Below are 27826 nucleotides of genomic sequence, written 5' to 3'. Positions count from 1 at the left end.
TCATGATTTCTTATTATCACTCTCACTATCTCACTGGCAGCCTGCTACCATCTCTCCCTATACCCCTCCCCTCCCTCCATCTCTCACTCTTTCACCCCCCCCCTCTCTATCTCTATCTCACTCACTCTCTCACTCTCTCACTCTGTCTCTCTCTCTCTCTCACACACACACACTCCCTGAGCTGCGAACTAGACCAGATAGTATCTCTCCAGTATCCAGTTCCACAGCCTCATTTCTCCACACACCAGCTCTGGGTGACAGCTCAGTAGGGGTGTCTGGGAAATACAGCCTGCTGTAAGGGACGTCTCAGGGAGTTCTACTGACCAGATACAGGTAAGGAGCACTGCCTCACAGGCACTCCCTCGCTACACAACTCTGAACACCTTGTACCAGGACAGGTTCATACACAGGTATACCTTCATAGCTGCTATAGCTTCAGCTTTTCATAGGATTTAAACTGGAGTCTCATTTGTAAGATCTTTGCTGGTCATTTAATTTAGATGACAAAATATATGTCTCATTTTGCTCCCAGTCAGAAAACACTTTTCTGTTCTATTTTGAATGAAAACTGTATCGTGCGTGTCGACTACCATATGGATTATTTCAACCATGAATTCTATGTTTGTGCATCCAACAAATACCTCCAACGCCACCTGAAATGTCATTTTAGCAAACTACTAGACAACAATTCAAAATAGTTGAAATATTACAATGTTATATTTTCTATGTAATTATACAGTTATAAACAAAGCAATATGTGTAGATGTGAGCATATTAGACTGTTCATACACTGTTCACACTGTTGACCTGACACACTGGCACAGAGTGGAGAGTTTAGAGAAGTAGCTACGGTACCAATCACCGAACATGTCATCCAAACTAATGAGAAAATATCTTTAGAAAAAGGAACATTTGAATCCATTACATTTTCCACCCGAAGGTTTCCTTTTGACACATACAGATCCACACCATAACACTGCATCATTGCTCTCATTCACTAAGTGAAACGCTGCGCATGGTGCTCAAGTCTCATGGCTCATGGCCTAAATAGAAGGACTCTTTTCTAGATGACTAAATCTAATCTATTCTTCAAGACGTATGAGGGTAATACCTATATCAACGGAATTGAATGCATACATGAGCACCACCATTAGTGAGAAAACTGATTTAGAAAAAGGTCCTTGATGACAATACAATCAAATCACTATTAGATATCAAATATGCAATATCTAAATATATAAAAAACATCAATTACTTATTATTATTGTTATTATTACCGAAACCTTGGTAGAGCATGGGTGGAGTAGGCATTGTGGTGCTCCTGTGAATTTCCTTTCTTTTTCGGCTTCAGACCAATGCAACAGAGACACGCAGCTCTGAAATAGAGACAGACAGCTTCTGCCAATCTATTAGAGATGGGCAGTGAAGACCTGCAGCTCCTCCAACATACAACAGTATGCCATCCTCCCCCTCCATCCTCCCCTCATCTAGCCCTCCATCCTCCCCTCCATCCTCCCCTCCTCTAGCCCTCCATCCTCCCCTCCATCCTCCCCTCCTCTAGCCCTCCACCCCTCCATCCTCCCCCTCCATCCTCCTCTCCTCTACCCCTCCATCCTCCATCTCCTACATCCTCCCCCTCCATCCTCCCTCCCCTGCATCCATCCTCCCCTCCATCCTCTCCCTCCATCCTCCCCTCCTCTACCCCTCCATCCTCCCTCCCCTCCATCCACTCCCTCCATCCTCCCCTCCATCCTCCCTCCCTCCCCCTCCATCCTCCCTCCCCTCCATCCTCCCCCGCCTCCATTCTGTCCCTCCATCCTCCCGTCCTCTACCCCTCCATCTTCCCTCCCTCCCCTCCATCCTCCCCCATCCATCCTCCATCTTCCCCCCCTCCATCCTCCCCTCCTTCCTCCCCTCCATCCTCCCTCCTCTTCATCCTCCCCCCCATCCTCCCCCTCCTCCCTCCCCTCCATCCTCCCTCCTCTTCATCCTCCCCTCCATCCTCCCCTCCTCTACCCCTCCATCCTCCCTCCCCTCCATCCTCTCCCTCCATCCTCCCCTCCTCTACCCCTCCATCCTCCCTCCCCCTCCATCCTCCCTCCCCTCCATCCTCCCCCACCTCCATCCTGTCCCTCCATCCTCCCGTCCTCTACCCCTCCATCTTCCCTCCCTCCCCTCCATCCTCCCCCATCCATCCTCCATCTTCCCCCCTCCATCCTCCCCTCCTCCCTCCCCTCCATCTTCCCTCCTCTTCATCCTCCCCCTCCATCCTCCCCCTCCTCTTTCCCCCCAGTCATCCATCACAGCAGTGCCAGACATGTGCCCATGAGTATTCATCAAGAGGAGTTACTGGGGCACAGAGACATGAACCTCTTATTTACAGCCCTGCCTCCTGTCACTCCTAATAGAAGTCATCTAGAGAAAGTGTGCAACAGGCTGGTATTGGAGGAAGCTTGTATTGGAGGAGACTGGTATTGGAGGAGGCGTGTATGGGAGGAGAATGGTATGGGAGGAGACTGATATTGGAGGAGGCTGGTGTGGGAGGAGGCCGGTGTGGGAGGAGGCGGTATGGGAGGAGGCTAGTATTGGAGGAGGCTGGTATGGGAGGAGGCTGGTATTGGAGGAGGCTGGCATTGGAGGATGCTGGTATGGGAGGATTCTGGTATGGGTGGAGGCTGGTATGGGAGGAGGCTGGTATGGGTGGAGGCTGGTATGGGAGAAAACTGATATGGGAGGAGGCTGGTATAGGAGGAGGCTGGTATTGGAGGAGGCTGGTATGGGAAGAAGCTGGTATGGGAGGAGGCTGGTATTGGAGGAGGCTGGTATGGGAAGAAGATGGTATGGGAGGAGGCTGGTATTGGAGGAGGCTGGTATTGGAGGAGGCTGTTATAAGAGGAGGCTGGTATTGGAGGAGGATGGTATTGGAGGAAGCTGGTATTGGAGGAGGCTGGTATTGGAGGAAGCTGGTATAGGAGGAGGCTGGTATTGGAGGAGGCTGGTATGGGTGGAGGCTGGTATTGGAGGAGACTGGTATAGGAGCAGGCTGGTATAGGAGGAGGCTGGTATAGGAGGAGGCTGGTATTGGAGAAGGCTGGTATAGGAGGAGGCTGGTATTGGAGGAGGCTGTTATAAGAGGAGGCTGGTATTGGAGGAGGCTGGTATTGGAGGAAGCTGGTATTGGAGGAGGCTGGTATTGGAGGAGGCTTGTATAGGAGGAGGCTGGTATTGGAGGAGACTGGTATTGGAGGAGGCGTGTATGGGAGGAGAATGGTATGGGAGGAGACTGGTATTGGAGGAGGCTGGTGTGGGAGGAGGCCGGTGTGGGAGGAGGCAGTATGGGAGGAGGCTGGTATTGGAGGAGGCTGGTATGGGAGGAGGCTGGTATTGGAGGAGGCTGGCATTGGAGGATGCTGGTATGGGAGGATTCTGGTATGGGTGGAGGCTGGTATGGGAGGAGGCTGGTATGGGTGGAGGCTGGTATGGGAAGAAACTGATATGGGAGGAGGCTGGTATAGGAGGAGGCTGGTATTGGAGGAGGCTGGTATGGGAAGAAGCTGGTATGGGAGGAGGCTGGTATTGGAGGAGGCTGGTATGGGAAGAAGATGGTATGGGAGGAGGCTGGTATTGGAGGAGGCTGGTATTGGAGGAGGCTGTTATAAGAGGAGGCTGGTATTGGAGGAGGCTGGTATAGGAGGAAGCTGGTATTGGAGGAGGCTGGTATTGGAAGAAGCTGGTATAGGAGGAGGCTGGTATTGGAGGAGGCTGGTATGGGTGGAGGCTGGTATTGGAGGAGACTGGTATAGGAGCAGGCTGGTATAGGAGCAGGCTGGTATTGGAGGAGGCTGGTATTGGAGGAGGCTGGTATTGGAGGAGGCTGGTATGGGAGGAGGCTGGTATGGGAGGAGGCTGGTATTGGTGGAGGCTGGTATAGGAGGAGGCTGGTATTGGAGGAGGCTGGTATAGGAGGAGGCTGGTATTGAAGGAGGCTGGAATAGGAGGAGGCTGGTATAGGAGGAGGCTGGTATTGGAGGAGGCTGGTATTGGAGGATGCTGTTATTGGAGGACTCTGGTATGGGAGGAGGCTGGTATGGGAGGAGTCTGGTATAGGAGGAGTCTGGTATTGGAAGAGTCTGGTATAGGAGGAGGCTGGTATTGGAGGAAGCTGTTATTGGAGGAGTCTGGTATGGGAGGAGGCTGGTATTGGAGGAGGCTGGTATAGGAGGAGGCTGGTATTGGAGGAGTCTGGTATAGAAGGAGGCTGGTATGGGAGGAGGCTGGTATTGGAGGAGAATGGTATAGGAGGAGGCTGGTATAGGAGGAGGCTGGTATAGGAGGAGGCTGGTATTGGAGGAGGCTGTTATTGGAGGAGGCTGGTATGGGAGGAGGCTGGTATTGGAGGAGGCTGGTATAGGAGGAGGCTGGTATAGGAGGAGGCTGGTATTAGAGGAGGCTGGTATAGGAGGAGGCTGGTATAGGAGGAGGCTGGTATTGGAGGAGTCTGGTATGGGAGGAGTCTGGTATGGGAGGAGGCTGGTATAGGAGGAGTCTGGTATTGGAGGAGTCTGGTATTGGATGAGGCTGGTATTGGAGGAGGCTGGTATTGGAGGAGGCTGGTATTGGAGGAGTCTGGTATAGGAGGAGGCTGGTATTGGAGGAGGCTGGTAATGGAGGAGTCTGGTATAGGAGGAGGCTGGTATGGGAGGAGGCTGGTATTGGAGGAGTCTGGTATAGGGGGAGGCTGGTATAGGAGGAGGCTGGTATAGGAGGAGTCTGGTATAGGAGGAGGCTGGTATTGGAGGAGTCTGGTATAGGAGGAGGCTGGTATTGAAGGAGGCTGGTATAGGAGGAGGCTTGTATGGGAGGAGGCTGGTATTGGAGGAGTCTGGTATAGGAGGAGGCTGGTATGGGAGGAGGCTAGTATTGGAGGAGTCTGGTATAGGAGGAGGCTGGTATAGGAGGAAGCTGGTATAGTAGGAGTCTGGTATAGGAGGAGTCTGGTATTGGAGGAGTCTGGTATAGGAGGAGTCTGGTATAGGAGGAGTCTGGTATAGGAGGAGACTGGTATTGGAGGAGGCGTGTATGGGAGGAGAATGGTATGGGAGGAGACTGGTATTGGAGGAGGCTGGTGTGGGAGGAGGCCGGTGTGGGAGGAGGCAGTATGGGAGGAGGCTGGTATTGGAGGAGGCTGGTATGGGAGGAGGCTGGTATTGGAGGAGGCTGGCATTGGAGGATGCTGGTATGGGAGGATTCTGGTATGGGTGGAGGCTGGTATGGGAGGAGGCTGGTATGGGTGGAGGCTGGTATGGGAAGAAACTGATATGGGAGGAGGCTGGTATAGGAGGAGGCTGGTATTGGAGGAGGCTGGTATGGGAAGAAGCTGGTATGGGAGGAGGCTGGTATTGGAGGAGGCTGGTATGGGAAGAAGATGGTATGGGAGGAGGCTGGTATTGGAGGAGGCTGGTATTGGAGGAGGCTGTTATAAGAGGAGGCTGGTATTGGAGGAGGCTGGTATAGGAGGAAGCTGGTATTGGAGGAGGCTGGTATTGGAAGAAGCTGGTATAGGAGGAGGCTGGTATTGGAGGAGGCTGGTATTGGAGGATGCTGTTATTGGAGGACTCTGGTATGGGAGGAGGCTGGTATGGGAGGAGTCTGGTATAGGAGGAGTCTGGTATTGGAAGAGTCTGGTATAGGAGGAGGCTGGTATTGGAGGAAGCTGTTATTGGAGGAGTCTGGTATGGGAGGAGGCTGGTATTGGAGGAGGCTGGTATAGGAGGAGGCTGGTATTGGAGGAGTCTGGTATAGAAGGAGGCTGGTATGGGAGGAGGCTGGTATTGGAGGAGAATGGTATAGGAGGAGGCTGGTATAGGAGGAGGCTGGTATAGGAGGAGGCTGGTATTGGAGGAGGCTGTTATTGGAGGAGGCTGGTATGGGAGGAGGCTGGTATTGGAGGAGGCTGGTATAGGAGGAGGCTGGTATAGGAGGAGGCTGGTATTAGAGGAGGCTGGTATAGGAGGAGGCTGGTATAGGAGGAGGCTGGTATTGGAGGAGTCTGGTATGGGAGGAGTCTGGTATGGGAGGAGGCTGGTATAGGAGGAGTCTGGTATTGGAGGAGTCTGGTATTGGATGAGGCTGGTATTGGAGGAGGCTGGTATTGGAGGAGGCTGGTATTGGAGGAGTCTGGTATAGGAGGAGGCTGGTATTGGAGGAGGCTGGTAATGGAGGAGTCTGGTATAGGAGGAGGCTGGTATGGGAGGAGGCTGGTATTGGAGGAGTCTGGTATAGGGGGAGGCTGGTATAGGAGGAGGCTGGTATAGGAGGAGTCTGGTATAGGAGGAGGCTGGTATTGGAGGAGTCTGGTATAGGAGGAGGCTGGTATTGAAGGAGGCTGGTATAGGAGGAGGCTTGTATGGGAGGAGGCTGGTATTGGAGGAGTCTGGTATAGGAGGAGGCTGGTATGGGAGGAGGCTAGTATTGGAGGAGTCTGGTATAGGAGGAGGCTGGTATAGGAGGAAGCTGGTATAGTAGGAGTCTGGTATAGGAGGAGTCTGGTATTGGAGGAGTCTGGTATAGGAGGAGTCTGGTATAGGAGGAGTCTGGTATAGGAGGAGACTGGTATTGGAGGAGGCGTGTATGGGAGGAGAATGGTATGGGAGGAGACTGGTATTGGAGGAGGCTGGTGTGGGAGGAGGCCGGTGTGGGAGGAGGCAGTATGGGAGGAGGCTGGTATTGGAGGAGGCTGGTATGGGAGGAGGCTGGTATTGGAGGAGGCTGGCATTGGAGGATGCTGGTATGGGAGGATTCTGGTATGGGTGGAGGCTGGTATGGGAGGAGGCTGGTATGGGTGGAGGCTGGTATGGGAAGAAACTGATATGGGAGGAGGCTGGTATAGGAGGAGGCTGGTATTGGAGGAGGCTGGTATGGGAAGAAGCTGGTATGGGAGGAGGCTGGTATTGGAGGAGGCTGGTATGGGAAGAAGATGGTATGGGAGGAGGCTGGTATTGGAGGAGGCTGGTATTGGAGGAGGCTGTTATAAGAGGAGGCTGGTATTGGAGGAGGCTGGTATAGGAGGAAGCTGGTATTGGAGGAGGCTGGTATTGGAAGAAGCTGGTATAGGAGGAGGCTGGTATTGGAGGAGGCTGGTATGGGTGGAGGCTGGTATTGGAGGAGACTGGTATAGGAGCAGGCTGGTATAGGAGCAGGCTGGTATTGGAGGAGGCTGGTATTGGAGGAGGCTGGTATTGGAGGAGGCTGGTATGGGAGGAGGCTGGTATTGGAGGAGGCTGGTATTGGTGGAGGCTGGTATAGGAGGAGGCTGGTATTGGAGGAGGCTGTTATAGGAGGAGGCTGGTATTGAAGGAGGCTGGAATAGGAGGAGGCTGGTATAGGAGGAGGCTGGTATTGGAGGAGGCTGGTATTGGAGGATGCTGTTATTGGAGGACTCTGGTATGGGAGGAGGCTGGTATGGGAGGAGTCTGGTATAGGAGGAGTCTGGTATTGGAGGAGTCTGGTATTGGATGAGGCTGGTATTGGAGGAGGCTGGTATTGGAGGAGGCTGGTATTGGAGGAGTCTGGTATAGGAGGAGGCTGGTATTGGAGGAGGCTGTTATTGGAGGAGTCTGGTATGGGAGGAGGCTGGTATTGGAGGAGGCTGGTATAGGAGGAGGCTGGTATTGGAGGAGTCTGGTATAGAAGGAGGCTGGTATGGGAGGAGGCTGGTATGGGAGGAGGCTGGTATTGGAGGAGGCTGGTATAGGAGGAGGCTGGTATAGGAGGAGGCTGGTATTGGAGGAGGCTGTTATTGGAGGAGGCTGTTATGGGAGGAGGCTGGTATTGGAGGAGGCTGGTATAGGAGGAGGCTGGTATAGGAGGAGGCTGGTATTAGAGGAGGCTGGTATAGGAGGAGGCTGGTATAGGAGGAGGCTGGTATTGGAGGAGTCTGGTATGGGAGGAGTCTGGTATGGGAGGAGGCTGGTATAGGAGGAGTCTGGTATTGGAGGAGTCTGGTATTGGATGAGGCTGGTATTGGAGGAGGCTGGTATTGGAGGAGGCTGGTATTGGAGGAGTCTGGTATAGGAGGAGGCTGGTATTGGAGGAGGCTGGTAATGGAGGAGTCTGGTATAGGAGGAGGCTGGTATGGGAGGAGGCTGGTATTGGAGGAGTCTGGTATAGGGGGAGGCTGGTATAGGAGGAGGCTGGTATAGGAGGAGTCTGGTATAGGAGGAGGCTGGTATTGGAGGAGTCTGGTATAGGAGGAGGCTGGTATTGAAGGAGGCTGGTATAGGAGGAGGCTTGTATGGGAGGAGGCTGGTATTGGAGGAGTCTGGTATAGGAGGAGGCTGGTATGGGAGGAGGCTAGTATTGGAGGAGTCTGGTATAGGAGGAGGCTGGTATAGGAGGAAGCTGGTATAGTAGGAGTCTGGTATAGGAGGAGTCTGGTATTGGAGGAGTCTGGTATAGGAGGAGTCTGGTATAGGAGGAGTCTGGTATAGGATGAGTCTGGTATAGGAGGAGGCTGGTATAGGAGGAGGCTGGTATTGGAGGAGGTTGGTATTGGAGGATGCTGTTATTGGAGGAGGCTGGTATGGGAGGAGTCTGGTATAGGAGGAGTCTGGTATAGGAGGAGTCTGGTATTGGAGGAGTCTGGTATTGGAGGAGGCTGGTATTGGAGGAGGCTGGTATTGGAGGAAGCTGGTATTGGAGGAGGCTGGTATTGGAGGAAGCTGGTATAGGAGGAGGCTGGTATTGGAGGAGGCTGGTATGGGTGGAGGCTGGTATTGGAGGAGACTGGTATAGGAGCAGGCTGGTATTGGAAGAGGCTGGTATTGGAGGAGGCTGGTATTGGAGGAGGCTGGTGTGGGAGGAGGCTGGTATGGGAGGAGGCTGGTATTGGAGGAGGCTGGTATAGGAGGAGGCTGGTATTGGAGGAGGCTGGTATAGGAGGAGGCTGGTATTGAAGGAGGCTGGAATAGGAGGAGGCTGGTATAGGAGGAGGCTGGTATTGGAGGAGGCTGGTATTGGAGGATGCTGTTATTGGAGGACTCTGGTATGGGAGGAGGCTGGTATGGGAGGAGTCTGGTATTGGAGGAGGCTGGTATTGGAGGAGGCTGGTATTGGAGGAGTCTGGTATTGGAGGAGGCTGGTATTGGAGGAGGCTGTTATTGGAGGAGTCTGGTATGGGAGGAGGCTGGTATTGGAGGAGGCTGGTATAGGAGGAGGCTGGTATTGGAGGAGTCTGGTATAGGAGGAGGCTGGTATGGGAGGAGGCTGGTATTGGAGGAGTCTGGTATAGGAGGAGGCTGTTATAGGAGGAGGCTGGTATAGGAGGAGGCTGGTATTGGAGGAGGCTGTTATTGGAGGAGTCTGGTATGGAAGGAGGCTGGTATTGGAGGAGGCTGGTATAGGATGAGGCTGGTATAGGAGGAGGCTGGTAATGGAGGAGTCTGGTATAGGAGGAGGCTGGTATAGGAGGAGGCTGGTAATGGAGGAGTCTGGTATAGGAGGAGGCTGGTATGGGAGGAGGCTGGTATTGGAGGAGTCTGGTATAGGGGGAGGCTGGTATTGGAGGAGGCTGGTATTGGAGGAGTCTGGTATAGGAGGAGGTTGGTATTGGAGGAGGCTGTTATTGGAGGAGTCTGGTATGGGAGGAGGCTGGTATTGGAGGAGGCTGGTATAGGAGGAGGCTGGTATTGGAGGAGTCTGGTATAGGAGGAGGCTGGTATGGGAGGAGGCTGGTATTGGAGGAGGCTGGTATAGGAGGAGGCTGGTATTGGAGGAGTCTGGTATGGGAGGAGTCTGGTATGGGAGGAGGCTGGTATGGGAGGAGGCTGGTATTGGAGGAGTCTGGTATAGGGGGAGGCTGGTATAGGAGGAGGCTGGTATAGGAGGAAGCTGGTATAGGAGGAGTCTGGTATAGGAGGAGTCTGGTATTGGAGGAGTCTGGTATAGGAGGAGTCTGGTATAGGAGGAGTCTGGTATAGGATGAGTCTGGTATAGGAGGAGGCTGGTATAGGAGGAGGCTGGTATTGGAGGAGGCTGGTATTGGAGGATGCTGTTATTGGAGGACTCTGGTATGGGAGGAGGCTGGTATGGGAGGAGTCTGGTATAAGAGGAGTCTGGTATTGGAGGAGTCTGGTATTGGAGGAGGCTGGTATTGGAGGAGGCTGGTATTGGAGGAGGCTGATATTGGAGGAGTCTGGTATAGGAGGAGGCTGGTATTGGAGGAGGCTGTTATTGGAGGAGTCTGGTATGGGAGGATGCTGGTATTGGAGGAGGCTGGTATAGGAGGAGGCTGGTATTGGAGGAGTCTGGTATAGGAGGAGGCTGGTATGGGAGGAGGCTTGTATTGGAGGAGGCTGGTATAGGAGGAGGCTGGTATTGGAGGAGGCTGGTATGGGAGGAGTCTGGTATGGGAGGAGGCTGGTATGGGAGGAGGCTGGTATTGGAGGAGTCTGGTATAGGGGGAGGCTGGTATAGGAGGAGGCTGGTATTGGAGGAGTCTGGTATAGGAGGAGGCTTGTATGGGAGGAGGCTGGTATTGGAGGAGTCTGGTATAGGAGGAGGCTGGTATGGGAGGAGGCTGGTATGGGAGGAGGCTGGTATAGGAGGAGTCTGGTATAGGAGGAGGCTGGTATAGGAGGAGGCTGGTATTGGAGGAGGCTGGTATGGGAGGAGGCTGGTATTGGAGGAGGCTGGTATGGGAGGAGTCTGGTATGGGAGGAGGCTGGTATGGGAGGAGGCTGGTATTGGAGGAGTCTGGTATAGGGGGAGGCTGGTATAGGAGGAGGCTGGTATTGGAGGAGTCTGGTATAGGAGGAGGCTTGTATGGGAGGAGGCTGGTATTGGAGGAGTCTGGTATAGGAGGAGGCTGGTATGGGAGGAGGCTGGTATGGGAGGAGGCTGGTATAGGAGGAGTCTGGTATAGGAGGAGGCTGGTATAGGAGGAGGCTGGTATAGGAGGAGGCTGGTATAGGAGGAGTCTGGTATGGGAGGAGGCTGGTATAGGAGGAGTCTGGTATAGGAGGAGGCTGGTATAGGAGGAGGCTGGTATAGGAGGAGTCTGGTATGGGAGGAGTCTGGTATATGAGGAGGCTGGTATGGGAGGAGGCTGGTATAGGAGGAGTCTCGTATAGGAGGAGGCTGGTATAGGAGGAGGCTGGTATAGGAGGAGGCTGGTATAGGAGGAGTCTGGTATGGGAGGAGGCTGGTATAGGAGGAGTCTGGTATAGGAGGAGGCTGGTATAGGAGGAGGCTGGTATAGGAGGAACAGGTGAACATAAGTGAATATATGCAAAGTGATGCCGATAGGTATTAGTAATTGAGGGTTTGTTCCCCAGAAATGCTCATTTGCAATATTGTGTTCAAATGAAACATTGCGATGATGAGGAAATATTGCTCTGGAAGCATGTTGTAGAGAAGTGTACAGCCAACTGTAGAATTATAAAGGGCCACATTACACCTATTCAGTTAGGTCTATAATTTTTTTAAATCTAAATGCACAAATTCATAATTCCATTAAAAATGCTGTAAGAAACCGACTTTATATCTAACATAGGCCTAAAAGGACCACTTGCAAGGCTAAAAATGTCTCAAGTCTAATTTAACAAGTCTTACGCTATGTCCCAACCTCGTAATTTTCAGAAAATAGCGAAGTACCCCACCCGAAATCACAATTTGTCATGCAGTGTCAGCTAAGGCTGGTTCAATACCACATCACAGCAGCAGTCAAGGGAACACCATGTATTTGACACGCAAAATAATTTCATTGCAATGTTGCGCAGTAATGGAACCGTGGAAGTGTGTGATTGATCAGACTTTTAGCATAGAAAGGAGACACTTTCATATGGAGAAGAGATAAGTCAAAGGTTCAACTATGTTTTTCTCACTCGCTCTAGGTCACTTGAGCGACTGGCGTTGCACTGCATCAGTTTACACAGCCCACTCACACACAGGGACGCACCGCACGCTCTCTGGCTGTACCCCGTTCCTGTCACTCTCCACACTACTTTTCCAGAGAGCCCGGAGAGCTGAGAATGGGCAAATCCGAAAGCCAAATGGACATCATGGAAAAATCTACCAAACCAGGGAAGCGTCGTTGGACTGTTGCAGAGATTGGGCTGTCTGTGCTGTTGTTGCTGGTCAGCTGTGCCCTAGCTGGACTGATAGTCCTCTACACATCGGCTCTGAGAGGTAGGCTCAACCCAGTTACAATAAAAATAGAGTTTGACCTCCACTAATTACACTCACCTCACTGGAAATGACTGAAGAAATACCATACCATGTGTGATGTTTCAGGTGTTTATGTTATAATTTGTATTGTTTGAAAGCACATTCAAGCAGTAGGTTATTAAAATAGGAGAGTAACAGAAAACGTTACCAGCATCTTTTGACAACTATTCCAGAGTGTTTTGTGAAATCTATTGAGGCATAAATAGGCAACCAATTTTCAGAATACAATTATTCAACGAGTTCTAGCCTACTGTACTAGCAGTGGAGGCTGCTGAGGGGAGGACGGCTCATAATAATGGCTGGAACAGAGCAAATGGAATGACACTGTATTTGATAATATTCCACCTATTCCGCTCCAGCCATTACCAAGAGCCCGTCCTCCCCAATTAAGGTGTCACCAGCCTCATGTGTGTACTAGGTACAGTACCTGCTCTGAACAAGTGTTTTTAGTGTCTTTTCATCTCCAATGCAGAGCGGTCCAATAGACCTGGTGTGTCAAGGAGCTCAGTCACTGAGGGTGAGTCTTGACACTTGAGTTGAAATACTGTATGTGTTTATATGTTATAGGATACGGTACGATGTAAACTGGACAGAGAATGATCCCCTTTTAATTCCCTCTGCTGCCTCATCAGCAGTGTCGGACAAAAGCGAGGAGAACAGAGTCATTGCTGACACAGCCATTTCAGAGACCAGACAGACAGACAGACAGACAGACAGACAGACAGACAGACAGACAGACAGTATCAAGCAAGGATTTGCCAGAGAAATCTAAAATCCCTTGATGCTGCTGCTAATAAATTCCTACTCTCTGCCAGGAATGACAATAGTATTTATTTTTTGGATGTTTTCAGGGCAGAAGTATCATTCTGGCCCCAGCAATGTTTGCACAACTCCTGAGTGCGTCACATCAGGTGAGCAGTTCCGTCTGCATATGGGGTTGTCCGTCCTCCAAAAACAAAACTCATCACTCAATTTATATCAACATAACAGATAACTGCATCATAATTATTCCCTTTCCTTCTATGTTATTCACATTCTCCCCTATCCGTCCTCCGCTGACTTTACCCTCCACAGCCGCTCGTCTCTTGCAGAACATGGATGCGACGGTGGAGCCGTGTCAGAACTTCTACCAATATGCTTGTGGGGGCTGGCTGGAGCGTCATGTCATCCCAGAGACCAGCTCCCGTCACAGTGTCTTCGACATCCTCAGAGACAGGCTGGAGATTGTGCTCAAAGGTCAGACAGCGACATGTTTCCATGGGAACCTCAGGGTCAGCCATTGTGTGGGAAAAGAGACCTATGCTCAGATACGGTGTTTTTTACAGGATCAAATCTATTTTCTGTGTTAGATCACATCACTAGACAGAATGAGGTACATTTTTGTTTCTGTTGGTTGTCTCCTCACAGGAGTTTTTGAGACTGAGAGTGATCAGGACCGTGACGCCTTCAAGAAGGCCAAAACTCTCTACAGCTCCTGCATGAATGAGAGTGAGTAGGGCTCCTCTCAACCAAACTCCAAACTAACATTATTACACAGACGTTTGGTCTCGGAATCAGCTGCATACTCTGTAACATTCATTAACAGTACTGTATGTAAGATTGACTGACAGTGTGATGCTAAAGTGTCGTGTTGTCTTCTGTAGCTCTGATAGAGCAGCGCGACTCCCAGCCACTCATGCTTCTCATTGACAGCATAGGAGACTGGCCGGCTGCCTCAGAGGACTGGAACAGCACTACTGGTACTGATACACACACAGTGTTGTATAACTTACCATGTGGGGAAACACAATTCAGTCCCATTCAAAATCCTATTTTCTCTGACCTCTAACCCTAAACCTAACCCTAATTCTAACCATTACCTTCACCCAAAACCTAACCCTAACCGTAACCCCAAAACCTAACCTTAACCCTAACCCTAAACCTAACCCTAGCTCCTAACCCTAGCTCCTAAACGTAATTCTAACCCTAACACTAGTTCTAACCTTAACCCTAAACGCCCTAGAAATAGCATTTGCCTTTGTGGCGACTAACAAAAAGTCCCCAGTTGGTCCAATATTTGTTAGTTTACTATTGTTGTGGGGACTTCTGGTCCCACGTCCACCAACTGAAATGATGAGTGATATGATTTTGAGTGACATGTGACATGGTCATCCAGGCGGGCCCCCCTGGCTCTACTGAAGGGCAGTCAGGTGTAGTGACGGGGGGGTGGATGTGTTGAGTGGGCAGCTTCCCAATCAGGACTGTGACTGATTCTTAAAATAGACCGCTTTTCTCTGCCCTAAACCAGACTGCCGCCAGTGTAATTAAATGTAGGTTCTCAAACAGAATTTACAACGTGGAAGTGCATCTGGTGCATCTGCACAGACTTATGACTGCACTGTAAATTGTGTGGCAGTGGCCATCTAAACTTGGCTGTGTGAGAGGTAGTCAGTCTAATCTCTGCCAACCAGATGTTGAATGTTAGATTTAATGTACACAACCAGTCAAAAGTTTGGACACACCTACTCATTTAAGGGTTTTTCTTTATTTTTATTGTTTTTTTTTACATTGTAGAATAATATTGAAGACATCAAAACTATGAAATAACACATATGGAATCATGTAGTAACCAAAAAAGTGTTAAACAAATCAAAATATATTTTATATTTGAGATTCTTCAAAGTAGCCACCCTTTTGCCTTGATGACAGCTTTGCACACTCTTGGAATTCTCTCAACCAGCTTCATGAGGTAATCACCTGGAATGCATTTCAATTAACAGGTGTGCCTTGTTAAAAGTTCATTTGTGGAATGTCTTTCCTTCTTAATGCATTTCAGCCAATCAGTTGTGTTGCAATAAGGTAGGGGTGGTATACAGAACATAGCCCTAATATGGACCAAGTCCATATTATGGCAAGAGCAGCTCAAATAAGCAAAGAGAAACAACAGTCCATCATTACTTTAAGACATGAAGGTCAGTCAATGCGGAACATTTCAAGAACTTTGAAAGTTTCTTCAAGTGCAGTCTCAAAATCCATCAAGTGCTATGATGAAACTGGCTCTCATGAGGACCGCCACAAGAATGGAAGACCCAGAGTTACCTTGGCTGCAGAGGATACGTTCATTCGAGTTAACTGCACCTCAGATTGCAGCCAAATAAATGCTTCACAGAGTTCAACTAACAGACACAGCTCAACATCAACTGTTCAGAGGAGACTGCATAAATCAGGCCTTCATGGTCGAATTACTACTTTAGTAGTGGCAAAGAAACTACTACTAAAAGGACACCAATAATAACAAGAGACTTGCTTGGGCCAAGAAACACGAGCAATGGACATTAGACCGGTGGAAATCTGTCCTTTGGTCTGATGAGTCCAAATGTGAGATTTTTGGTTCCAACTGCCCTGTCTTTGTGAGATGCGGAGTAGGTGAATGGATGATCTCTGCATGTGCGGTTCCCACCGTGAAGCATGGAGGAGGAGGTGTGATGGTGCTTTTCTGGTGACACTGTCTGTGGTGGAATTCAAGGTAAACTTACCCAGCATGGCTAGCACATCAGTCTGCAGCGACACGCCATCCCATCTGGTTTTCACTTAGTCCCACTATAATTTGTTTTTCAACAGGACAATGATCCACACATCTCCAGGCAGTGTAAGGGCTATTTGACCAAGAAGGAGAGTGATGGAGTGACTGCCACAATCCTGACTGCCACAATCATCTGACCTCAACCCAATTGAGATGGTTTGGGATGAGTTGGACTGCAGAGTGAAGGAAAAGCTGCCAACAAGGGCTCAGCATATGAGGGAACTCCTTCAAGACTGTTGGAAAAGCATTCCAGGTGAAGCTGGTTGAGAGAATACACAGAGTGTGCAAAGCTGTCATCAAGGCAAAGGGAGGCTACTTTGAAGAATCTCAAATATAAAATATATTTTGATTTGTTTAACACTTTTTTGGTTACTAAATGCTTCCATTTGTGTTATTTCATAGTTTTGATGTATTCACTATTATTCTACAATGTAGAAAATAGTAAAAAATCAAGAAAAACCCTTGAATGAGTAGGTGTTCTAAAACCTTTGACCGGTAGTGTATTTGGATTTGTTTAACACTATTTTGGTTACTACATGATTCCATAGGTGTTATTTCATAGTTTTGATGTATTCACTGTTATTCTATAATGTAGAAATTGAAACTCCCTTGAATGAGTAGCTGTATTCAAACTTTTGACTGGTACTGTATTTATGTTTAATTGTTTAATTGTTTTATCCCAGAGGAGGCCTGGAGCCTGGAGGACACTCTAGCCACCCTCATCTCTCGTTACCACAAGAAGGTCCTGCTGGATATGTATGTGTGGACTGATGACCGCGACTCCCGGCGCCACATCATCTACGTAAGGACAGTGTTTGAATACGCAATGTTCCAATAGTTCAGTGCTTGTGTTTTTTTTAATTAAATCTTCTCCCATTCTGATTGGGTGGTAAGAAAACTAACAAGTCTGTTTTTATTTTACAGATTGACCAGCCAGGACTAGGAATGCCATCCAGAGAGTATTACTTCAATGATGGAAACTACAAAAGGGTACTTTCATAAACAGTATTGTGTATTAATGTACTGTTAATGTCATTGCACTGGAAAAGACAAGGTTGCATGTATGTGTCATGTGGCTCTTTAGGTTCGAGAGGCCTACCTGCAGTTCATGGTTTCCATGGTGAGGATTGCCCGGGAAGACAGGAACTTGACCCAGGAAGATGATCGTGTGGTCGAGGAGATGGTGCAAGTGCTGGAGCTGGAAACAGATATTGCAAATGTGAGTGCCGGCCTGTCACAACAGGAACCGGAACTGTGACAAAAGTTAAAAAGAGACAAGAACACAAATGAGGTGGATTTATCCCCTCTTATTAAATGAATTAGTCTTCAACAAAAAACATCTAATAGAGTCGGATGAAATCAACTAAACTGTACTACATGTCATCTCCATGTTAAAAACTTGAATCGATCAACATTATGGCTAATTACAGTGTTTGTCACCTTACATTTCAATGCATCAGACATGACTGTAGGCCTATGCTTTCTGTCTTGTCATGTCAAAGGCCACATCCCCTGCAGAGGAGCGGCAGGATGTCACGATTCTCTACAAAAAGATGACCCTGACTGAGCTGCAGGAGTCCTTCAATCTCAACGTAAGTGCTTCAACTCTAGTGATCTCCAGTGGATACGACTTGCGACCTAAATCTAATGGCATTGTCTATATAAAGTAGACCATGTTTTATACTATATATATATATTGTAGCGAATTCGGGGGGTAGCCACGACTGGGACTCGAACCCTGGTCCAGCGACTGTCAAGCCAACACCTTAACCGTTACGTTAAGAGGTCCAAACCCCTTGATGATCTTGTTAGTTTACGTTTGAGTCAGTTACATTACCCCCTTCTGTCGGGAGAGTGTGTTCCCACGCTTCTCTATACCAAGTCCCTCACATGTACACGCCATTCCGATGGCCTCACAGGCACCATCCTACTTCTGACACCAATGTAGTACATTTGGGGGTTGCCTCGGGTCCAGCGACTGTCAACCCAACACCTTAGCCATTACGCCAAGAGGTCAGAGCTTCTTGACGAGGTCGCTAGTTGTTAGGTTAAGATCGCTACAAAATGCACTTGTAGATTGCAGAGCAAGCCTCAGACTAATATTACTAACAAAAATGCTATTTCTCCCAGGGTTTTAACTGGACAAGGTTTGTGCGTGGTGTGTTGTCCAGCGTGGCTGTGAAGGTACAGCTGGAAGAGGAGGTGGTGGTCTATAGCTCCCCTTACCTGGATAAGATGAACAAAGTGCTCTCCAAACACACTGTCAGGTCAGAGCTGATGATGTGTAGTTAAAATTTGCCTCTATCTATATTTTATCTACTGTGATTTATCATGTGAGTCATGCAGAACGGTACACTCTTAGAACAAAAAGGTGTTATCTAGAACCTAAAACAAAATGGTTATTCGGCTTCTCTGTTGGGTTCCATGTAAAACCCTTTTCCCAGAGGGTTCTAAAAAGAAACCAAAAGGGTTCTACCTGGAACCAAAAATGGTTATCTTATGGGGACAGCCGAAGAACCCTTTTGGAAACCTTTTTAGATTTGTGGTTGCATCATCTAGCGCTTTGTGTCACGTACAGTATATCCATTGGTTGAGTGATTGAGGGACATTATTGGGTGAAATGTCTCCTCCTCCAGAACCATGCAGAACTACCTCACCTGGCAGGTTGTCATGGAGAGAGTCAGCAGCCTTAGTCGGCGCTTCAAAGATGCCAGGGCACACTATAGAAAGGTGAGACAGAGATATGAGCACATCTAGGAGCACCCTGAGGGCTCCATTCAAACCATATCGTGGAAATAAATTCAGCATTACATTGTGATTGAAATTCAAAGGCAATGTTCCCGCGATAGCGAAGAATGCGTTCACGGTAAACGCTGCATGCATATGTCGGCTCAATTGGAAATTACCTTAAAATGTATATTGCGCAATCTGTAACACTTCAACGATACAGATTTAATGAGCCCTTAGAAACAGACACATTGAAAAGCTCATTCATGTATAAACGTGTGGCAACTTTGACGGTCTGTCTGTGTGGTCAGGCCCTGTATGGGACGACAGTAGAGGAGGCGCGGTGGAGAGGCTGTGTGCGTTACGTCCAGGGCAGCATGGAGAACGCAGTGGGGGCTCTGTATGTGCGAGAGACCTTTGCTGGCGAGAGTAAACGCATGGTGAGTCACTCCTGTAGACAGGATGCAGACAAAACAGGAAAATCTGCTCCGGCTTCTATAATCACTGTCACTACAGCAGTTTAGTCTGCACTTTGTGTGTGTTTGTTTTCCCTGTAAATTAATATATTATCTCTTTGTGTGGGCAGGTTAGTGACCTCATCAGTAAGATCCAGGAAGCGTACGTGGAAACGCTAGAGGAGTTGAGCTGGATGGATGACCAGTCTAAGGAAAAAGCAAGAGAGAAGGTACAAACATACAATGTACAGCTAGCTGCAAAATAATAGAAACAAATTCATAACATGTCTTAATAAGGTGTTGGGCCACCACCAGCTTCAAAGCACCTTGGCATCGATTCTACAAGGGTCTGGAACTCTATTGGAGGGATGCGACACCATTCTTCCATGAGAAATTCCATAATTTGATAGTGGTGGAAAACACTCTCAGGCGCCGCTCCAGAATCTCCCATAACTGTTCAATTGGGTCGAGATCTGGTGACTGAGACAGCCATGTCATATGGTTTACATTGTTTTCATGCTCATCAAACCATTGTGTCCACTTGTGCCTTGCGGATTGGGACATTATCATCCTATAGGGGCATGGCCATGGTAGCCAAAATAATGGCCTGCACAGCATTTTTATACATGACTCTAAGCATGATGTTAATTGCTTAATTAACTCTGAAACCACACCTGTGTGGAAGCACCTGCTTTCAATATACTTTGTATCCCTCATTTACTCTAGTGTTTCCATTATTTTGGCAGTTACCTGTACATCATCAGTGTTTTGAATATGTAAAATAAATAACTTACCAGCTGACTGTTCTATTGCTCTATGTTACAGGCCATGGCCATTAAGGAGCATATTGGCTATCCTGACCACATTCTGGAAGAGAGCAATCTGAAGCTTGACCAGGAGTATGCCCATGTATGTCTGTGAGACCTTCCCACACATTAGCCCCTTTGGGCCTCAAAGGATTATGATAAATCCTCCTTTTCAGAGTGAAATGGATGTACAAATTGTCGACTAGATTTTTTCTGATGAACTGGTCTCTGTCTGCAGTTGAACTTTAGCGAGGAGAACTACTTTGAGAACATCCTTGAGAACCTGCAGGCTGAAGCACACAAGAGTTTGAAGAAGCTGAGAGAGCCGGTCAACCCAGACATGTAAGATACATCCATTTAGCCTCACATACTGTAGACACACGTAAACATAAACACATGTACACATTCCACATTCCCTCTTAAATGGTGAGATCTATATTCTAGTGTTTTTTTCTAGGTGGATCATTGGTGCTGCTGTGGTCAATGCTTTCTACTCACCAAACAGAAACCAGATAGGTAAGATGACAACAGCCAACACACTGGCTGCATCTTTCGTCATCCATCTAAAGTTATCTATCGCCGGCCAATCCTGACTTAAGGATATCCCTTACTAACAATAATTGTGACTACAGTATTTGTTTCTATACTAGCAAAGGATTTATTTCTTACAAGTTCTTGAATGATTGAAAAACAGTCAACTCCTGATTTAAGAAATGATGTGAATGCATGCAGCTTGCAGCTAACTGGAGCAAATAAAAGGGATGTATTTTGAATAGGGACTCGTTTGCATTTGGTTGTAATAATATTACGTTACATACAGAACATGAAACATTACATTGGACATTTCTTCCCCTGAACCATAGTGAAATATTACAACACTCTTCAAACCATTCCTTTGGGTCTATTTGTAGTCTTACTGAGAGCTGACAGACAGACCACCTGGTGACTATTATGGTTTGGCTCTGATGTGAGTGCTATGCTGTGTGAAGTTTCACCTTTTAATGTCACATGCAGAAGTACAGTGAAATGCCTTTCTTGAAAGCTTCAAACCCAATAATACAGTATTCAATATCAATATACAACTAAAAATAACATAAGGGAGTCAAAAACACACAATAAATGAAACATTTAAAATATGAAGAAAAAAAGTAAGAAGTCAGTTCCAATCCCATAGACATGTATATGTAAGGTGTAAGGTGTAAGGTGACTAGGCATCAGGATATGAGGTTTAGAGAAGCAGCAGTGTAAATGGTGACTGTATGTGAGTGCGTGTGTATAGAGTTTATATGTGTGCATTGGAATGTCAGTTTGAGTGAGTGTGTAGAGTCCTGTGAGCGTGCATAGACACAGTGCAAAAATAGTCTCAAAGCTATTATGTTAGCTATTTAACAGTCTTATGAGCCCATATGTATGAGTCTTTTCTGTAGGTATGTGAGCCTTCTCTGTAGGTATGAGCCTTCTCTGTAGGTATGAGCCCTCTTTTGTAGGTATGAGCCCTCTTTGTAGGTATGAGCCCTCTCTGTAGGTATGAGCCCTCTGTATGTGAGCCCTCTCTGTAGGTATGAGCCCTCTCTGTATGTGAGCCCTCTCTGTATGTGAGCCCTCTCTGATAGTGAGCCCTCTCTGATAGTGAGCCCTCTCTGTATGTGAGCCTTCTCTGTATGTGAGCCCTCTCTGAATGTGAGCCCTCTCTGTATGTGAGCCCTCTCTGTATGTGAGCCCTCTCTGTATGTGAGCCCTCTCTGTATGTGAGCCCTCTCTGTATGTGAGCCCTCTCTGTATGTGAGCACCTCTCTGTATGTGAGCACCTCTCTGTATGTGAGCACCTCTCTGTATGTGAGCAGCTCTCTGTATGTGAGCAGCTCTCTGTATGTGAGCACCTCTCTGTATGTGAGCACCTCTCTGTATGTGAGCCCTCTCTGTATGTGAGCCCTCTCTGTATGTGAGCCCTCTCTGTATGTGAGCCCTCTCTGTATGTGAGCACCTCTCTGCCGTGTGCACCGGTGTTCTGTCTCACTGCCACTTTAACCTCATTGAGAATAATGACTGGCGGTAATGCTTTCCGCTGTTGATAGAATGGATCTAGTTTCAGGCTCCAGTGCACACAGGCTTTGTGGCTAAAAGCGATGGGGTTGGGGCGCAAGCCACAATGAATTCCACTCAGACAATGCCGCAAACACATGGACTGGTAATGTGCAGTGATGATTAGTCAGATATGAAGCTGAAATTCTGTTTAATTGGCTTGCTCCTAAGGTTGCAAAATGATAGACTCTCTTTGTTCATTTGGCCTGATCTGTTCTCTGTCCATTTCTCTCTGCTTTTTATCCTAGTATTCCCTGCAGGTATCCTGCAGCCTCCTTTCTTCAGTAAGCAGCAGCTCCAGGCCCTGAACTTTGGAGGAATAGGAATGGTCATTGGACATGAGATCACCCATGGGTTTGATGACAATGGTGAGGCAGTCCTCATATCACTGTCCATGTTTGTGTCCAATGTGTTGCACAGTCATGATTAGTATAGAGTATTAATTAATAGGAACATTTAAATGAGACTGCATCACAATTGATTCCACGTTTTATCTTTAAAAACAGGCCGTAATTTTGATAAGGATGGTAACATGCTTAACTGGTGGAGTAATTATTCTGCTGAGCACTTCAAGGACCAATCACAATGCATGGTGCAACAATATGGCAACTTCAACTGGAAACTCGCAGGCGGACAAAATGTGAGTTCCCCATTGTAGCAGAAGGATAGGAAAATCAAACATTTATTTATGTGTACTGACTAATACTTCATTTTAGCTTCACTAGAAAAGGTTATTGACGATGAATGATTTTTTGTGAGTGTGTTAATGACTGTCTCTGCGTGACCCCAGGTCAGTGGAATTAGCACTTTGGGAGAGAACATCGCTGACAACGGAGGAGTTCGGCAAGCCTATAAGGTGTGACACCCTCACAAAACCCATTCAACCCCCACAACACAATGAAAACACAATGAACCACTCTCTAACACAAATGGATTTCTGATTAAATAGTATCTAATTATATTTGACATTTGAATGTTTTTGTGTGTTTGTGGTCAGGCCTACATGAAGTGGATGGAGAGAGAAGGTGAAGAGCATCGTTTACCTGGTCTGGACATGGACCACAAACAACTTTTCTTTCTTAACTTTGCACAAGTGAGTAAACACCACTTTAAAGTGATACTTCGGGATTTTGGCAATGAGTCCCTTTATCTACTTTCCCTTGTGGATACCATTTTTATGTATCTGTGTCCAGTAAGAAGGAAGTTAGAGGTATTTTGGGAGCCAATGCTTACTAGTGTTAGCACAATGACTGGAGGTCTATGGGTATCTACTAGCATAGAAATTGTAACCACTTGTTCCTCTGGCTCTGGGGAAGTAGATAAAGGGCCTCATTGACAAAATCCCAAAGCATCCCTTTAATAAATTGAGTTGTCTGGAGTAGACCACTGTTTCTCAACCTTTATTGCATCAGGGACCTAAAACCTACACGACATGTAAGTCGGACAACTGCTCGTCGTGGACAACTGCTCGTCGTGGACAACTGCTCGTCGAACATCTCATTCAAAACTCATGGGCATTAATATGGAGTTGATCCCCCATTTGCTGCAATAACAGCCTCCACTCTTCTGGGAAGGCTTTCCACTAGATGTTGGAACATTGCTGCGGGACTTTCAGCCACAAGAGCATTAGGGAGGTCGGGCACTGATGTTGGGCGATTAGGCCTGACTCGCAGTCAGCGATCCACAAAGTTGGATGCACAGAATCGTCTAGAATGTAATTGTATGCTGTAGCGTTAAGATTTCCCTTCACTGGAACTAAAGGGCCTAGCCCAAACCATGAAAAACAGCCCCAGATCATTATTCCTCCTCCACCAAACTTTACATTTAGCATTATGCATTGGGGCAGGTAACGTTCTCCTGGCATCCGCCAAACCCAGATTTGTCCGTCGGACTGCCAGATGATGAAGCGTGATTCAACACTCGAGAGACCATATTTCTACTGCTCCAGAGTCCAATGGCAGTGAGCTTTACACCACTCCAGCCAACGCTGACATTGGCATAGTGATCTTAGGCTTGTGTGCGGCTGCTCAGCCATGGAAACCCATTTCATGAAGCTCCCGACGAACAGATCTTGTGCTGACGTTATTTCAAGAGGCAGTTTGGAACTCGGTGAGTGTTGCAACCGAGGACAGAAGATTTTCATCGGTCCTGTTCTGTGATCTTGTGTGGCCTATCACTTTGCGACTGAGCCGTTGTTGCTCCTAGATGTTTCCACTTCACAATAACAGCACTTACAGTTGACCGGGGCAGCTCTAGCAGAGCAGACATTTGACGGTGCCACGTTCAAAGTCACTGAGCTCTTCAGTAAGGCCATTCAAGTCAAATCAAATCAAATTTATTTATATAGCTCTTCGTACATCAGCTGATATCTCAAAGTGCTGTACAGAAACCCAGCCTAAAACCCCAAACAGCAAGCAATGCAGGTGTAGAAGCACAGTGGCTAGGAAAACTCCCTACAAAGGCCAAAACCTAGGATCAACCTAGAGAGGAACCAGGCTATGAGGGGTGGCCAGTCCTCTTCTGGCTGTGCCGGGTGGAGATTATAACAGAACATGGCCAAGATGTTCAAATGTTCATAAATGACCAGCATGGTCAAATAATAATAATCACAGGCAGAACAGTTGAAACTGGAGCAGCAGCACGGCCAGGTGGACTGGGGACAGCAAGGAGTCATCATGCCAGGGCATTGTCCTAGGGCTCAGGTCCTCCGAGAAAGAGAAAGAAAGAGAGAAAGAGAGAATTAGAGAGAGCATACTTAAATTCACACAGGACACCGGATAAGACAGGAGAAGTACTCCAGATATAACAAACTGACCCTAGCCCCCCGACACAAACTACTGCAGCATAAATACTGGAGGCTGAGACAGGAGGGGTCAGGAGACACTGTGGCCTCATCCGATGATACCCCCGGATAGGGCCGAACAGGAAGGATATAACCCCACCCACTTTGCCAAAGCACAGCCCCCACACCACTAGAGGGATATCTTCAACCACCAACTTACCATCCTGAGACGAGGCCGAGTATAGCCCACAAAGATCTCCGCCACGGGGCGTCAACCCAGACAGGAAGATCACATCAGTGATTCAACCCACTCAAGTGACACACCCCTCCTAAGGACAGCATGAAAGAGCACCAGTAATCCAGTGACTCAGCCCTTGAAATAGGGTTAGAGGCAGAGAATCCCAGTGGAAAGAGGGGAACCGGCCAGGCAGAGACAGCAAGGGCGGTTCGTTGCTCCAGAGCCTTTCCGTTCACCTTCACACTCCTGGGCCAGACTACACTCAGTCATATGACCCACTGAAGAGATGAGTCTTCAGTAAAGACTTAAAGGTTGAGACCGAGTTTGCGTCTCTCACATGGGTAGGCAGACCATTCCATAAAAATTGAGCTCTATAGGAGAAAGCCCTGCCTCCAGCTGTTTGCCTAGGGACAATTAGGAGGCCTGCGTCTTGTGACCGTTGCGTACGTGTAGGTATGTACGGCAGGACCAAATCAGAGAGATAGGTAGGAGCAAGCCCATGTAATGCTTTGTAGGTTTGAAATCAGCCCTTGCCTTGACAGGAAGCCAGTGTAGGGAGGCTAGCACTGGAGTAATATGATCAAATCTTTTGGTTCTAGTCAGGATTCTAGCAGCCGTATTTAGCACTAACTGAAGTTTATTTAGTGCTTTATCCGGGTAGCCGGAAAGTAGAGCATTGCAGTAGTCAAACCTAGAAGTAACAAAAGCATGGATTAATTTTTCTGCATCATTTTTGGACAGAAAGTTTCTGATTTTTGCAATGTTACATAGATGGAAAAAAGCTGGACTATTCTACTGCCAATGGTTTCCTATGGAGATTTCATGTCTGTGTGCTTGATTTTATACAACTGTCAGCAACAGGTGTGTCTGAAATAGCCAAATCCCCTAATTTGAAGGGGTGTCCACATAGTTTTGTGTGTGTATATATAGTGTATATTACCACCCTTCCTCCACTGCTGTTCACGGACCATTGAGAAACGCTGGTCTAGAGACCACTGACAGCAAAAGCCCCAAAACTGTATATTTTCCTAAATACTTGGGTTTCAAGTAATAAACAGTTGGACCAAGGGGTTTAAAACTACTCCAGATCATTATATCAAGCTACCTACCTAGGGGTCCAGAATATTTTGCCAAAATAAAGACCACTGCGGTACTGTGCCAGGGAAAACAAGGCCAGAACAAAGCCAGACTAGTGTTTGACAGTCTTCATCCAAAACCAGGTCAAAGCTAAAGTCAAGCATAATCCCTGCTGGGATTATTCAGTTGGGCTGTCGAACAGCGCCTTGGGAAAAAGACTTGGTACCCCTTAAGGTGTTCTCTCTGTCATGTCATGTTCCTCGTCATTTTATGGTTTACATTCAGTCCCAAAATTTCTTCACTTGTAAAATACGAACAGGTGTAGTTGAGAAAATAAATGTGTTATGGGCACAGTAATACTGTATCTGCTGTTATTGTGTCAAAATTGAATTCATGAATTAGTGATACATCTTCCTCCTCCAGGTATGGTGTGGTGCCTATCGGCCTGAATATGCCAGCCAGTCCATCAAAACGGACTCCCACAGTCCCCTAGAATACAGGTAACGACCAACTGTAGCGTTTGGCTATTCCAACCTATTTTCTGTCATTAATCTGTTAACACTCTTTATCTTCTCTCACAGGGTGCTCGGCTCCCTACAGAATTTTGGAGCATTCTCAGACGCATTCCAGTGCAAACCGGGTACTCCCATGAACCCTGAGATAAAATGTCGGGTGTGGTAGCCAGTTTCTGCCTTCTTCTACTCTTGTTAATTATTTCTTGACTCGGGCAACTGAACAAAAGAACATGCTTAACTACCACAGAGGCATCCTGCCTTAGAGTATGTCTGATAGATTTACATGGCAGAAGATAATAGATATTTACACAAGTGTTTTAACAGTGTGTAAATGCAGAATACAGTTTATATATGGACTGGATAACTGACCAAACTACACCCTAGTATCACCACTTGAAGCAGATTAAAACTACGATTAGACAGGAAAAACACTTGCAAGGAGTGTGTGCTTATATGGCTACTCAGCTTGACGATGTTGTCTGTGGGTGAACAGTTTTACTTGTGGTTTTGTTGTATACACTCTCAGGAAAAAAGATTCTGGGTAGAACCAAAAAAGGTTTCTATAATTGCTTAATTTATGGCACCCCTAAAGGTTCTATATAGAGCCTTTAGGGGTTGTTCTTCACTGAACCAAAATTTGATCCATATAGGGTTCTAAATTTTAGTTCAGTGAATAAGAATAAGGATGCCATATATGAAGCAAGCAGAGAACCCTTATCGGTTCTATCCAGAACCTTTTTCTCTAAGAGTGTATCAATCTGAAGCTCCACTGTGGGTGGTCAGTTGATACATGAATAGTCGGGGAAATGTAGGAAATTCCTAAGATTTTGTAGAATAGGTTTCAGCCGAGCTGGCTTTAAATGCTTTAACTGACTTTTTGAAGAATTTCCTAAACAACTCTTTCTGCTTTTTGTCAAGTCATTCGGGTGGCAAATCCACAGCGCTTTGAAGCCCACATATTTAGTGGCTTAAATCTATGTGCGCCGAGTATCTTCAGGCACCGTGTTGCCTTGTACGATCCTGTCTGATATGAAACATTTGTTTTTCAAGACATTTTTCCACGAAGCAAGAGGTAAAGTGAATAATAACACGGTTGAATCTACGTTTTTCCCACGATGAAATTACGTGGAACCAACGTGGAATAGACGTTGAATTGATGTCTGTGCCCAGTGGGAAGTTTCTACGAAATGAATAAAGGCTCTGTGAGAAAATGTAGAGCAGCAGTGAACTAGAGCTGGCTTGGCTACGTCACTCTTTGAAATAAAGCAATTTACCTGAAGACAGACTGTTAAACATTTGCAGCTTTAATCTTATATGAACATTTAGAAAATCTAAAAAGGTGGCTTAAATTTTTAGC

At 47.4% G+C, this 27826-nt stretch overlaps 1 protein-coding gene across 1 annotated transcript; it reads left to right on the top strand.

Moving 5' to 3' along the window:
- Positions 1–277: 277 nt before the first annotated feature.
- LOC139369900 (membrane metallo-endopeptidase-like 1) lies at positions 278–27826 on the top strand. The gene is made up of 24 exons (XM_071109180.1): positions 278–333; positions 11892–12186; positions 12698–12742; positions 13077–13136; positions 13300–13461; positions 13633–13713; positions 13869–13964; positions 16471–16589; positions 16712–16777; positions 16872–17006; positions 17290–17379; positions 17918–18054; positions 18424–18517; positions 18826–18954; positions 19101–19199; positions 19795–19878; positions 20014–20117; positions 20233–20291; positions 22106–22225; positions 22364–22497; positions 22648–22713; positions 22855–22950; positions 26378–26454; positions 26536–27826. Exons 2-24 carry the CDS (start codon positions 12030–12032, stop codon positions 26633–26635), a joined length of 2310 nt encoding a protein of 769 aa, XP_070965281.1. The 5' UTR covers positions 278–333; positions 11892–12029; the 3' UTR covers positions 26636–27826.

The sequence above is a fragment of the Oncorhynchus clarkii genome, chromosome 17, assembly GCF_045791955.1.
Source record: "Oncorhynchus clarkii lewisi isolate Uvic-CL-2024 chromosome 17, UVic_Ocla_1.0, whole genome shotgun sequence".
NCBI classification, from domain to species: Eukaryota; Metazoa; Chordata; class Actinopteri; order Salmoniformes; family Salmonidae; genus Oncorhynchus; species Oncorhynchus clarkii.
This window is presented reverse-complemented; position numbering and strand designations above follow the sequence as displayed.

Coding starts and splice junctions, on each gene's coding strand:
- LOC139369900 (XM_071109180.1), top strand. CDS start 12,030: ATGGGCAAATCCGAAAGCCAAATGGACATCATGGAAAAATCTACCAAA. Junction 12,187..12,697: donor CTACACATCGGCTCTGAGAG/GTAGGCTCAACC, acceptor TCTCCAATGCAG/AGCGGTCCAATAGACCTGGT. Junction 16,590..16,711: donor CCCGGCGCCACATCATCTAC/GTAAGGACAGTG, acceptor TTTATTTTACAG/ATTGACCAGCCAGGACTAGG.